Source organism: Brachyhypopomus gauderio, chromosome 14 (assembly GCF_052324685.1).
Source record: "Brachyhypopomus gauderio isolate BG-103 chromosome 14, BGAUD_0.2, whole genome shotgun sequence".
In the NCBI taxonomy this organism is placed as follows: Eukaryota; Metazoa; Chordata; class Actinopteri; order Gymnotiformes; family Hypopomidae; genus Brachyhypopomus; species Brachyhypopomus gauderio.
The window spans coordinates 14670163-14684735 of NC_135224.1; the positions used below are offsets into that span (position 1 = coordinate 14670163).

Genomic DNA, 14573 nt, shown 5'->3' on the forward strand with positions numbered 1-14573 from the left:
CGTGGAACAGCATTCCCCATATTGGTTTTATAAAGCCATTTTGGAGATCATACTGTGCTTCTGTCTTACGGAACAAAAGTGAGCAATAAACTGCAGTACAGTGACCCCCAAAATGAGCAAAAACTGAAAAGAGTAATTCTTCTCCAAGGGCGGTTGAATGCCCCGCCTTTAGGACATTACTGTCTTCTGAATGTAGATGGCTCCCACTATTGGCCATCCATTGCATTTCACATTAAGGTCAGCCGTGGGCCTATGCATAAAAATAGAATTGATTTATGTAGTCTACTAGTCTACCTATTTGCAAATAAAATAAAGAAACAAAGACAACTTAAAAAAAATGTGTTACAGTTTCCACAGAGGTAAACAACCCTTACATTGCTGTGTTCTCTCCATAAAGAGCGTGTTTCGTGTAAGCTAAATAGTTAGCTAATATGTCTAACTAAAATTTAACAACAAAGACCAAACAAACAAGCAAACAAAAACAAACAAACAAAACAAAAACAAAAAATCTAATCGTCAGAAATTAGCGGTTTGGAGCATCCGATTAAAATTTGGTGCGATTACGGGTGTATCTAAGGTTGCTAGAGAGTAAACAAGTCTACCTACGAAAAAATAATTCTACATCATATCGTCTTAATTTTCTGTAAGTCCATAACAGTAATTCATTGTTGTTTTAAAGTCGCATGTAAAAATGAAAACGAACTTTGGAACGTTGCTGAATCCCGTCTACGCTCTCAAACTAGATCTTGCGTAAAATGTCTATTCACCACTTCGTGCGCAGTGCCTGTTGCGCTCAGTTCCCAGCATGCAACGCAACTTTAGCCATCTTGTCGAGAGGTGAAATTTTGGAAATTTCTGCCTTCCGAAGTCAGAGACATTACCTTGAACACTTTGTTTTCAGCATTCCGATTTGCGGGTCGCACCTTTAAAGAACACACGACGGCGGCGATCACTTAGTTAATGAGTGTAGAGATGGACTAGGACGCGTCCTGCAGATGTCTTCCAGACGTGTTTGTAAAGAAGGCTAGTCGACTGGATGAGAGGCAGGGGGAGTGGGCCCGCCTCAGACTAAAGTAGCAGTCGCAGCTGGGGAGCCGCGTCGGCCACATCGGCCTGCTGCCTACTGCGGAGACGGGACGGGGTTTAGAACCGGAGGCCAGTTCTGTCCGACAAAGGACCGGGTGGAGTTTTTTTGTTTTGTTTTTTTGTTTGTTTGTTTGTTTTTGTTCGTTTTTTTTAATTGACACCGGACCTGTTTTTTTTTGTGGACCTCTCTCGAGGTTGGGTTTAGTCTGTCTGTGCACTCGTGTAAAATGCAACAGGAGAGAAGAGGAAGACCGATGACGCACGATCATCTCGCTAGCTAATGGCTTCAAACTTGGTGCGGTGCCACCGTTTCTGCCGTTCTGTGTAGTGGAAGAGGTGAGCTTTGGCGTCGTTTGTTTAAAGCCGGCATTTTAAACGTTAAAAAAAACATTATCAAAGATGCCGGTAAAAAGAAAAGCTGTTTTTCAGATAACAAGTGTGACACAGGCTCAAGTCGCGGCGAGCAACGCCACGGACGACACCGAGAGCCTGGACGACCCGGATGAATCACGGACTGAGGACGTGTCGTCGGAAATATTTGATATGTCCCGGGCCGAATTTGAGCCCGAAGTATGTGACAGAAGTTCGTCTGAGGAAGCGCTGAACAATGTCGGAGAGGCAGAGGCTCTTCACAAACCGGGGACCTCTTTCGTCGGGGCCGCCGAACGGGGGGGTTTGGGTTCCGTGTCGTAACCGAGCCGGGACTTTCGCACCAACACTCCCCGGGTGTCCAGAGTGGACACCAAACGGGCACCGCGCAGCAGCCCGCCGCTGGTGCTGGAGGTCCAGTCAACGTTCCCGTCAGCACGCAACAGTCCACAAATGCAAACGCTACGACGTCGACTACAGCGAGCTGCAGTTCACGCTTCAGGGTCATCAAACTTGATCATGGTACAGGGGAGCCCTTCAAACGGGGTAGATGGACTTGCACAGAGTTTTATGAAAAAGATCCCGAGGGTTCTGTCATCAGTAGGACTGTGGATAGTATAAGACATTCGAGTGTAACAGAACAAGGGGCAGAGAGGGACAGTGGGTTGGGTGCTACAGGAGGTTCTGTGGCAACTCAGGCTGGGCTTTCTAACCAGGGTCCGGATGCTGCGCTCGACTCCGCTGCCCCTCAAGCTTCCCTGCATCCGTTCGAGCCTCAGGCCCCCCCTGGCTACAGTGTAGTGTCGCAGCATGGCCCCCCCCGAACCCCTCAGCAGCAAACCTGCACCGGGCACAGCCCAGTTCTCACGCGACCGTAGCCCCACGGCCTCCTGCTGCCCGGCCACAACGGCCTGCACCCGGCCACTCGCGTTCAGAAGTCTCCTGGCTTGGGCCCCGCTCCTCCTGCGCAGACGGGGCTCTACCAGACCCAACAGCAGCAGCAGACTCCCCAGCAGTTACCTCTAGGCCAACACATGCCAGCCCAGCCGGGCCTAGTGCCTGCTGGTCAGGTTGAGTTTGGACAGCAGCACGTGCCCCTGACCATTGCCCAGACCCATCCGGGGGCCAGCCTACCAGTTGGCCATGGCATAAGCCAAGGGCCGTCCCCTGTGCCCACCCCAGCTGCAGGAGGTGTGCTGGGGGTGCCTGGAGAGATCGGAGGCCTTCCTTTACCTGCAAGCCAGCCGGGGCAGTTGGCCCCGAGCCTGATGCCCCAGCATGGGGCAGGGATGTTGGGCGGGGTCGTCCCCCTCGCTCAAGGGTCCCCGGTCCAGCTGGGACAGTATTCACCCGTGAGCGCGACACACAGCATGGCGGGGCCTTCGCAGAGCGCCCCCACCCTGCCCACGTCCGCACCCTCGGGGGCAGCAGGCGGTGCGGCCGCACCGGTGCCCACCGCTGGCACGCCGGCTCACGCACAGCTCCCGCGCGGCAGCCAGTCCGAGGAGAGCCGGAGAAAATCGGACGTCCAGCTTCTGGCCCCTCTGGTTCCCGGCAAGGAGGCGGGGAAGCCCCTTCTCACGGACGACCTGCCCTTGTCTCATCCCGAAGTGAACAGCCTTTTTGGAATAGCCATCCCCATCGATGGGGATGATGACAGGTGAGGGCTCTCATTCGCATTATTTCTGTGGAGACTTTATGCAGCCTGTCACAGTGGAGGCAGCCTTATATTCATGCCTTGTTGCTTTGCGTTACTGAACCTCTAGTAGCTAAAATCATAGCAATCATAGTAAAGGCTGTGTAAGCTCTTAATGCTGTGTAGTGCTTAACAGCAAACGTTATTAAGTTTTATACATTTTAAGTAAGGGGCAGAAGGGAAAAAAATTATGTTTTGGTAGTTTTTAGCCTTCATTTAGTTTTAATATTTGAGTTAGGGTCACTCCCCTTGTAAATGATTGTAATGTGGAGTAATGTCATTTGTGTCTTTGCATGCATGCTGCAGGGGTTGGTGCACACGGTGACAAACCCCTTAGATGGCAGGAAGGAAACCGTGCTCAGTGACTCATTAAGACCGTGTTGAAGCTCAGTGGAAGCCTGTTGAATGGTCACGAAAGACAGCCAAACCCCTTTTGACTTCCAGAATTATCCTTTTTTTTTTTGGAGATGCAGCCCCAAAGTTTTAGCTTAGTCAGTTTGTTTCGAAGTAATACAGAAACTCTTTGGTGAGTGGGGCCGGACTGCCTAACATGGGTGGTGCGTGGTCTGAGGTTCCCTTTGCAGTCAAGAGTTTCCTTATTTCTTTAAACTCTGGCCTGCATTCTGACCAGAGCATTAGACTTTGGCTCTTTGTGGTGATGCCTCAAGTGTTTGAAAGATAGACAGAGCTTCCTTAAGACTTTTAAAGGGCAAAAGACAACATGGGCACGCTCGTGTCATGCTGTCACCACTGCTGATGAAGTGTTAGTGGGCTGACGGGGTATTTCAATGGGCTCCTGTTGCTCAGCCCTGAGGGCCTTTCTCTGGAACGGACACTATCACAGGTCCTCATTCTCAAGATTATTTTAAAGATGGCCAGATAGATGCTTCATGGTCATTATACAGTACAATGACATTTGGTAAGGACGGAATACAACTTTTTATTTTAAACAGAAGACTGTAGTGTGGGTGTGTGTGACATACATGCATACATATATATGACACCAATGCGTTTTTGGTTTGGGTTCTCCAGGAGGGTGCTGTGTTCAGAGTGGATGCGTGGAGGTCTGAGATGGTTTCGTGACGTTTCGCTGCGTAGTTTCCTCCCTTTCCTCTTTGCTCATTCGACTTTCGGTTCCTGAGTGGCGCGGTTCCTTGCTGGCTCTCCAGCGAGCGGAGAGGAAACGGCGGTGCCGTCAGGTGTCCCACACAGGCCTCACCTCATGCGGCGTAGGAAGTGCTCAGCGGCTGGGAACACCTTCTGCCCACTGATATGGGCGGGTGGGGGGGGTGGAGGGGTCATGTGATAGTCAGCGTCTGCCTATCGCATGGCGAAGAGTAACACCCCCCCCCCCCCCCCCCTCGTGCTAAAGATAAGACCTCAGTCTCATGCTGCAGTGTAAATATGTTGTTTTTGTCCTGTCATTTCATAACAGCTCAGCCCCGCCCACCGGAGATGCCATGCCTTGACCCCGCCCCCTAACCCCAACCCCCCCCCCTTCCCCCAAGAGAACCTGCACATTCTCTGTCTTGTACACGTAAAGACGCCTCCTTTTCCTGCATCTCCTCAGTGGTGGCTTCTGACAGGCAGCTGTCTCTGTGAGGGCGTTGAGTGAACCTGGATTCCCTCAAGATAGCATTCCAGTTCGGCAACAAGCTCGTACTTACCCCCAGCGTAAGGATCATTTATGCAAACATGCTGGGGTTGGGGGGAGTGGAGGAATGTGTGCATTCTGTAGGAGCTAAAGCCTGTGTGTTCTGTTCTAGCCTTGATAGTGCTGTTGGGGTTTTTTTGAGTTCATCACAAACAGCTTTTACATCTGTTGGGGGTACCTGCACAACTGGTTTCTTCCTCTATCCTAAAGAAGTCATATAGACAATGTAAAGCTGTTTCAGCTTTGGTTATCTTTAGATGATCTCACCAGCATTGTTGCTGGATGTCGTATTTAAAGTGAGACCACAGTCAGCTGTGTGTGGAACACCGGGTCAGCAGGCCCTCTGCCGTCTTCGAGGCGTCTCTCGCACATGTGGCCTGGGTCGTTCCATGAATGTGGATCCCCCTGCATCTCCCAAGGGTTCATCCTGCTTCAGGCCCTTTGTGGAGAGCAATTGTGCCCCACCCAGTGGATAGAATGTGTAAGTGCATTATTTTCCACAATTCTATTAATTAAATAATCACTTAGAGGAAGCTGGGGTTCCCTGATAGAAATTATAAATGGTGTAAGACCAATATGAGCATGTGAGGTTAGTCTTTAATAGCATTACATTGTTATTTTTCCCCTTCATATGATTAGGCTTTATATTTGGATTTATGGTCTATGGAAAAACTGACACCCTTTCAGAATCATTCGTAGCAGTCAAGTAGATTACCTGTGTGACCCGTTCTCATCCTGTGTAAGCACATCCATGTCAGTGCGTAAATCTGCCCAAAACATACTCATTTCTCCCCCTCTCTCTCCCCCTCCGTCTCTCCCTCTCTCTGTCTTTCTCCCCCCCCCCTCTCTCTCTCTCTTCTTCTCTTCCCCCCCCCCAACACATCTTATCCAGATACAGTATGTCTCGTGATTACTGTCGGCTGTAATCAGACCTAAAAAAAAGAACCCAGCCAGTGTGATGCTAGTGTTTCTGTATTCTCTATTTGTGTATTCATCAGTGGTCCACAAGTGAGGACTGATTAGCAAACCGACACCAACCTGCGAAGTATTCAAGTAAACGCAAAGGACTTGAAGTATTGAAGTCACATAACAGGACGGCTGTGCTGTACTTGCGTTGACATAGTTATGCCATTGTTAATGTCAAAATTTAATTTTGCGCTTAACAACGTGGCAAAATCCTGAACTGCGATATTTCTTGTTGACAGTGACCCTGCTTTAACCCCTCCTTTAAGGTCTTTGTATGCTGATCAAACACCAGCAAACCCCCCACATTCCTCTGACTTTACGATGTCCTGTAAAAAAACTAAACTAAACGAAGCGGCATGAAAGGAGTGCAGCATTCTAGAGACACGCCGGAGTTTGGCTGGTACGGGCGGGGGGGGGTGTTAGGGGCCCCGCTGGCACTGACTCAGGTGGGGGGGGGGGTGTTAGGGGCCCCGCTGGCACTGACTCAGGTGGGGGGGGGGGGGTGTTAGGGGCCCTGCTGGCACTGACTCAGGTGGGGGGGGGGGGGTTAGGGACCCCGCTGGCACTGACTCAGGTGGGGGGGGGGGTGTTAGGGGCCCCGCTGGCACTGACTCAGGTGGGGGGGGGGTGTTAGGGGCCCCGCTGGCACTGACTCAGGTGGGGGGGGGGGTGTTAGGGGCCCCGCTGGCACTGACTCAGGTGGGGGGGGGGGGGGGTGTTAGGGGCCCCGCTGGCACTGACTCAGGTGGGGGGGGGGGGGGTTTAGGGGCCCCGCTGGCACTGACTCAGGTGGGGGGGGGGGGGTTTAGGGGCCCCGCTGGCACTGACTCAGGTGGGGGGGGGGGGTTTAGGGGCCCCGCTGGCACTGACTCAGGTGGGGGGGGGGTGTTAGGGGCCCCGCTGGCACTGACTCAGGTGGGGGGGGGGGTGTTAGGGGCCCCGCTGGCACTGACTCAGGTGGGGGGGGGGGGGTGTTAGGGGCCCCGCTGGCACTGACTCAGGTGGGGGGGGGGGGGGGGTGTTAGGGGCCCCGCTGGCACTGACTCAGGTGGGGGGGGGGGTGTTAGGGGCCCCGCTGGCACTGACTCAGGTGGGGGGGGGGGGGTGTTAGGGGCCCCGCTGGCACTGACTCAGGTGGGGGGGGGGGGTGTTAGGGGCCCCGCTGGCACTGACTCGGGGGGGGGGGGGGTGTTAGGGGCCCCGCTGGCACTGACTCGGTGGGGGGGGGGGGGGGGGTGTTAGGGGCCCCGCTGGCACTGACTCAGGTGGGGGGGGGGGGTGTTAGGGGCCCCGCTGGCACTGACTCAGGTTTTCTCTGACCCTTGGAAAGCGGCTGAACGCCACACTCACTTCTCCGAGCTTCATCCGACTCCAAACCCCCCAACTTGGGAAGTCTGTGGCTCCGCCCACCTGTCCGATGCTGCCCTGACAGTGGAGGGTTTATGTTCCTTTCACAGCAGCTCCGCTCCCGTGACGCCCGGGAACCCCAGGAGCTTCGGTAGCCGCAGGGCCCCATACGGGCTCAGCCCCTGTGTTTACAGAAGCAGAGTTGGGCCCCTTAGACACCCCTGCATGTGCGGATGGGGAGTGTACATTTGCGGTACGTGAAGGCCACGGTCCTGGGAGCAGCGTGGTGACGGGGGTGACGGGCGTGTCCGTCGCAGCAGAGATCTCCTCTGTTCTGCTGCACGCTCGCCTCCCGTGGGCTTTGGGCCGCCCGTGGGCTTTGGGCCGCCCGTGGGCTTTGGGCCACCCGTGGGCTTTGGGCCGCCCGTGTCGCGTATGCCTGGAGGAGATGCTCGCGTGTGCTGCTCACACATCTCCTTTTTAGGTCTTTGAGGTCTGAAGCGGAAAGGTTGCGCAGTGGATAGTTTATAACGCAGAACGTCATTCTGCTAGCAGCCCAGCTGAGGTCTGTGGGGTGGGGGGGCAAGAACAGAGACTGAAGGCACGAGGTGTCATAGAGACACGAGGTGTCATAGGGTGTAAACGCACCACGTTGAAGGGGAGTGGGTGGTCGCCAGAGGTGCACCTGGCATCGCGGCTCCCCCAGTGTCTGCTCTGCCACCAAATGCGTTTAAATGCAGATATGAGTAATGCCATAATGTAAGGTGTGAAGTCACTGGAAAGTTAGCCTGTGTCAGTGGTAAATTAAACTCCGGCTATTTTTAACCTGCACAGAACACACAGTAACCACACAATCACAATTTGAGTGTTTGACATTTGAGTGCATTTGAGATACCGAACCTGATGCCTTTCATCTGATTAAAATTTTTGTTGTTGTTGTTGTTTATAAGTTGTGCCGCTTGTGTAATTTTTGTGAAACATGCAGTTTTGCTCAAAACCTTAATGGCACGGAAGGGATGATGTCACGCTTTAACAGATACTTTACAGATGGAGCACCACTCCTCCAAGATTCTCCGTCCAAAAACGACTTACGTAGCTCCTTGCAGTCTGAAAGCCGGCCGGAGGGGGTAACAAGCGGTGATTTAGGGATGAAAATAGTCGTGCTTCCGAGAAGGCCACGGAGGGGCCGCACAGGCTTCCGGCACGGGGCGACCAGAAAGCGGAATGTGTTCCAGGGATTCTAGGAAAGGCGGGATGAGGTCCAAGCACAGACGTTCCCTCACAGAGTAAACCTACACTCTCACCTCCCCATACGTCACCACCTCTCCCTGGAGATCAGGGCAGGCCCCTGCTGCCCCAGCCCTGCTTATATGGTACATAGTCTACCTGGCCCTGTAGCCCCGGAGGCTTGAGAAAGTTGAAGGCCTCCACCTCATTAAAGTTTCTAAGTAACAACTTCAGTGAGTCCTTTTGACCTTTTTTTTTCCCCCCATTTTCTTTCTTTTAACAGCCCCAGATGACTTCAGTTAACAAAGCTCTCACGTACTGCTGATGTGGTGAAACCAGATGCCAGATTGTTTGACAGGGGAAATAAGTTAATGGTGAACTTTAACAATTTTAAAAAATGCAATTGTGAAAAGAATCTTTCCCTTGAACAGACGGGTATCGAATGCAATGCTGATGCTGACCATGGATGGGGCCGTTGTAGTTTTTCAGCACCCCCCCCCCCCCCCCTTAGAAGCGTTGCCTCACTTGCGTAATGTTGCCCCGACAGCCTGGACGTTCCTGAAGACTCTTCCTGTCCTCTCTTGCGCTTTGCCCCCTTTCTCTGTCCTCCCTAACTATCTTCTGTTCTCTCTCTCTACTGGACGGAACACAGGAACCCCTCTGCTGTGTTCTACCGGGCCTTCCAGGCTGGCAGTAGGTCGCGTGACCCCAAGCCCTCAGCCGATAGGTACAGTATCCGCTGGGGGGCCTCCCCCCCCCCAACCCCCACGGTGTGAGCTTTAGCAGCGTAGCTTCAGCGCAATGCATGGAGCGGGCACGGCATGGCGGTCCGCTGCGGACGGCGGGTCACGCCGGGGGAGGGGCTACCTCGCCCTCCGTTTCCTTTAACCGCGGCTCTGCTTTGGGCTACGCCAGTCAGCAGAACGTCGGTTCACGTTGGCGCGTTTCAGCCACAATGCTTGAGTTCACTAACATGTTAAGTTTGAGCCCCTCACAGTAATGGTGCTTCCTTTTCATATTGTTTTCTTAAAAAAAAAAGAGAGAAAAAAACAAACAGCATAATTTGTGTGTGTTCATGCACCTAATGCAGATCTTCTTAGTTCTGGTCCTGGAGGACATGTTTGCGTTTCTCTGATCTAACACGCGGCACTCAACTGAAGCAGTTGGTTGGAGTGCTGAAATAGGCGTGGTAAACCTTCCCGTGTCCCCCATGACACTAGCTGAGAAGCCCTGCAGTACTACCACTTGGGCTGTTACTGGCTTAATTAACATTGGAGTGCATTGGAGTGGAATCCCTCCCCCCTCCCCCTTTCTTAATTAATTAATTTATTTTTTTTACCAGCTCATTTTCGACTTTCGAATTCAAAAGTTCTTTTGAATCTTTGCAGAGATTCAAGTGCAGAAGGGGACTAAATTTAGACTTAAATAAGACTTTTAACCCCAAGTTAGTCACACTTTTCTGGCTTTAGAGAAGTGCTCTGGTGTCTTGCACAATATTTCTTGTCCGTACTTTACAGTGCCAAATGTCAATCAGTAATGATGGTGTGCAAAAAGTGTTTTCAGTGTGTTCTAAGCATTGCAAATAAGCGGAGATGGTCCAGATCTGCTCTCTGCAGCCGTGTGTTCCTCGTTAGTTACGGTTACTTGTAGCCCAAGTTACCTCAGACAATAGGAATTCAAAACTCTGTAGAGCAGGAATTGCTGCATTGCTCAAATCGGCAATTTCCAGGAACATTCAATTGAAAGACGTAAACATTTAAATAATGAAATAAATGAGTAATTATATAGGTAATTTAAAACAATTAAAAGATTTTAAAATAAAACAAGTCTTTTATATAAAATATGATGTAATAAATGTCACGTACATTTACATACACACCCCACACTCCCACTTGGTCTGAACTGCATGTGTTCTGTAACCGTCCCAGTGTGCCGCTGATGTCTGTAGGGTCAAGAGATGCATCACCGGGCCTAGCCGTCCTCGCCCTGAACCCTGTCTGTAAACCAGCGTCTGCTGCATGTGACTTGGCTGCCCATCAAAGTCGACGATATGCAAGATAGTGAGGCACTAGTGAGCTGGAGCCTGGTACCATAACCATCCTGTGATTACGCCCGAGGTCGTCTTCCCCTCTGTTCCCAGCGCACTTTGAAGTGTGTGTGTGCTCCCTTCGGCCCTCCCCCACACTTTACGCCGGTGGTCCGATCCCGTACATCGCCCGTCAAAGGGAAGCTTCCGGAAGGCCCGGCGAGATGGTCACGTGCCGCTTTGTTGCAATAGGAAGCCCCGTGAACTGGGGCTGAAGGGTAGGGTGTAGACCACGTTCAAGGGGCTGGTTTTATCCCCAGCTTTGGGGTTCAGGTTTGAAGCTGGAGTCTAAATAAGCTGCACTATCCTTTGGCTTTTCTCAGGGCCAAGAACGCTCTTAGGACAACGTTCATATCTGGTTTTGCCTTTGTCAGTGCGGAAAGATTGTAAAGATTGTTTACATATGACTACATTTTATATTTGCACCTGAAACATGATGGGGGGGGGGGGGGGGGGGGGGGGTTGGTTTAATAATATGCATTTTTTGGTATTTATCGGGTGCTGTAAATAGACTTGAACCCCTGGGTACCCAGATACCTCTACCTGAAACTGCTGTCTAATTTGAAAGGGAGCGTGTTCAGACAAAAACCACATGGAGAGGTCAGGTCACGTCCCTGTCTGTCCGTCTGTCTGTCTCCACTGTCGCTGTGCAACATGCATATCGCTGACAAATCCAAGTGCACACGCATGTCTGCCATCACTTGTAGTTGGGTTGCACTCACTCGTGTAGAGAGATCAAAAGCTGACTCACTGACGCACCGTGGCCCTGTGCTTTGGGTGCTTTACATTATCAATAGGCCAATTAAGCCAAACTACACCTGCTGTCCACCTGGAGCCGTTGGTTCATGGCCTGTTGATCAGAATGGCTGAGCCCACTGTAGTCAACAGCATGGACGCCCCAGGCAGGAAGGGTCTGTATGCACTTTCTTTAGCTTGTTTACAACCATTTCCTGCAAGATCCCAGACTGTTCTCCATTAAAAGTGCTACCTAGAATACCAAGAGGGCCCTAAACGGGATGTTTTGGGCCTGTACAGAATGTTTTGGAGATTTCGGTTTAAATTCTACTATTATGGGGTTACGTCTTGGGCTGCAGGTTGGGACATTGCCAGAGGACCCAGGACAGCCTGCCTCCTTTAAACCTTTCGGGCTCCTAGTGAAACACAGGCACATGGATCTTTGAGCTTCGCCTTCCCTGGCTCACTAATTAACGACTACAACAAGAGGGCGGGAGAAATACAAACACAGAGAGCAGATGTCCGCACACGGCAGCCCCGCCGCTCGGCTCCTTCGGGTTCGCACATCCAACCATTCGCTTGTCCCTGCACATACATCGTTCCCCGTCAGGACTGGGAAGGTGCTAGACTGAACGCGACGAGACATCACGCAGCGACAGTGACGTTTATAGTGGCGCGTGACTTCGTAGGAACGCTGGAGTCGGGAGTGTGGCTTGTCTTAATGTGCTTCTCTTTCTCTTTCAGTGCCTCTGGAGCAAGTGTTGTTGCCATTGATAATAAAATAGAACAAGCGATGGTAAGTACCTTTTTAATCTCTCATTTCCAGCAAATCAACAGCAGTTTTAAATGTCTTGAAATAATCAGTTGTATTAATAATGTATTAACACCACCTTCTTAAGTGAGTACCCAACATCATCGGACCACCACCTAGCTTGTGGTGCGGTGAGGTGGAATGCCATGGCTGAATCACAAATGGAAATTTAGGCCACCGGTCTAAAATCTGGGAACTGAGAACAAAGTGCCAGACAAGTTATCTTTTATTAAACTTAATTTTTATAGAATCTTTCATTTTTGTTATGGTTCTTTTGTAGAAACTAGTTGCAAAACAAGGAGTTCTGTATTGTTCTTAATGTAACGATTCCTACAGAGGTTCAGCAGAGCATCGTGATGTAGATCCAGTCAGGTGCAATGTTATGTTGGCAAAAACTACAATGAACATTTCCTCTTTCTTTCTGCCAAATTGCGGCGGAACCTCTGTCAAATACACAAATCTGAATTTCAAGGTGACTTCTGGGTAGAAACATGAGTCACCGGCGTCATTTACACGTACAATAGCCCAGCCAGTGCTGGGAAGCGTGTCTTGACGTACTTGCGTGTGAAATCGGCACACATGAGCGAATCGGTGGTGTATGGCAGGGAGATACGCCACTCATAGAGCAAGACGCTGAAGAGCAGAGCGGGAGAGCAAAGGAGAGATGGCATAATTTAAATGGATGAAAAATCTCCATCAGATGTTTCTCCAACCAGACAGCGAGGCCTAAGGACACACAGTGAGCACGCTAGTGAATCCCACATCTTTTGGTTCTGAAGAGCTGAGTGTCCTAACCAGGCTCCTGACCTTATAATATGAATACATTTGGTCTGAATTACACAGACTGAACATTCAGCAGTGGGTTTTTAACAGGTATATTACAGCCAGTGACACATGAGCGTTATTCCAGCCAGTGACATACAGGCGTGTAAGAGCCCCATCTGCACTCTGCAGCCCTAATGTTCATGCAAAAGGAAAACTCCATTACAGCCCTCTACTATGTGTCTGTGTGTCGTCCTGTTTCTTAATGACACTGACCAGAGTCCAAATAAATTTGTCATTATGAATTTACCTTTCATGAGGCAAATCTCGGCTGTCTTTTGTACCTCATAGTTACTGACTGCCATAAAGAATAACAAGCTTAAAACGTTCGTTCAACTTCCCCAGCATAAATAACAAACGACAGTTCGTTATGGCACGTAACGCGTAGTTCATGTCATATCACCATGTTCCCCCTTGTAGCCTGCAAAGTAGAAGTCAGTCCAGTCGCTGTAGACCCTCAGTCATATGTCCTCTGGAGCTGCTCCAGAACGCAACATGGCCCAGTTACGAAGAGCTCTTCGATCCTTGAATACATGGCTTAGTGGTATGAGGAGATGGAACAGAATGAAAATCTGGTCTGGCTTGGGAACTTAAGCAATGGATTGGAAATGTGTTCTCTACATAATTTTGCTTTGATAAACACCACAGGATGAACTCAAGTCGTATATTTTTTAAAACCAAGACGTTTGCACAAAGCCATTTGTACTTAGCTGTCACCTCTATATTGTATGCAAAGATGGTCACAGGCTGTTTGCCTGTGTTTTCTCATTCATACTTGGTTTTAACCTTCAGATCAGGCCTACATTTTCACAGTTTACACAGCTGAAGACTTTGTAGCTTGTTTTTTAATCTCCAGAGTCTTGTTTGTGTGTGGTTGTTTTTTAATATTTCTAGCTGGGTTTCTGTAGTCTGACACAAACCAACTGTCTTGGGCTTCAGTCTGATTCTTGCTTAGTAAAAGACCATTAAAGTTTTGCTGATTTTATGGCCATTATTGCTTAATGTGTGTTCATGAGCTCATTCCAAACACCTGCTTATCTTGGCTAGAGCCCTGCTGCGTGTTAAAAACAGCACGGCTGATTTGCAATACAAAGCCGACGGAGATAGCCCGAGGTGCTGGGTGGGTCCACAGTTGGCAGTCCCACAGCTGCGTGATGGTTCCAGCTTATGCGGTTACCCAGTTCCTCCACCACCAGTTTGCCGAAGCCGGACCCTGAAGCCGTCTCTTGTTTTTTGCTCCTCTATGCAGGATCTCGTTAAAAGCCATCTGATGTACGCTGTCCGGGAGGAGGTGGAGGTGCTGAAGGAGCAGATCAAGGAGTTGTACGAGAGGAACTCTGTACTGGAGCGGGAGAACGCCGTGCTCAAGTCTCTGGCCAACAACGAGCAGCTGTCGCAGCTCTCGACGCAGGCGACGGCCTCGTGTGGCCCCGCCCCCTCTCAGCTGGCCCCACCCCAGCACCCACCTCCCTTTCAGCCAGAGCTCAGTCAGTCCGTGAGCGCCCCACCACCCCTGCAGCCTAGTGTTACTTCTGCTTGATGCTCAGCCTAACTCTTCCTCGGGGGGGGGGGGGGCACAAAAGCAGCATCCTCAGATTAAGTATATATTACTAAAAAACAAAATGTCTTGTTTACCACCAGCTTGAAAAAGAAAAACAAAACGGGCACAAAAAAGAAACAAACAAAAAAAAAAAAAACAATGAGCAGTGCTTCAGTGTATGTTTGTGCTGTCAGCCTTCCCTGCATCGGAGGGTTTCTGATCGGGCGATATCAG

At 50.7% G+C, this 14573-nt stretch overlaps 1 protein-coding gene across 1 annotated transcript; it reads left to right on the top strand.

Annotated features, from left to right (window-relative positions):
- Positions 1 to 1470: 1470 nt before the first annotated feature.
- On the top strand, positions 1471 to 14546 carry tsc22d2 (TSC22 domain family 2; the record flags this gene model as incomplete). Its single annotated transcript, XM_076972200.1, is given in 5 exon segments — positions 1471 to 1761; positions 1764 to 3115; positions 8998 to 9072; positions 11911 to 11962; positions 14049 to 14546. Coding segments are annotated over 5 exon segments (2061 nt in total), but the record flags the coding sequence as incomplete, so codon positions are not given.
- Positions 14547 to 14573: the final 27 nt, after the last annotated feature.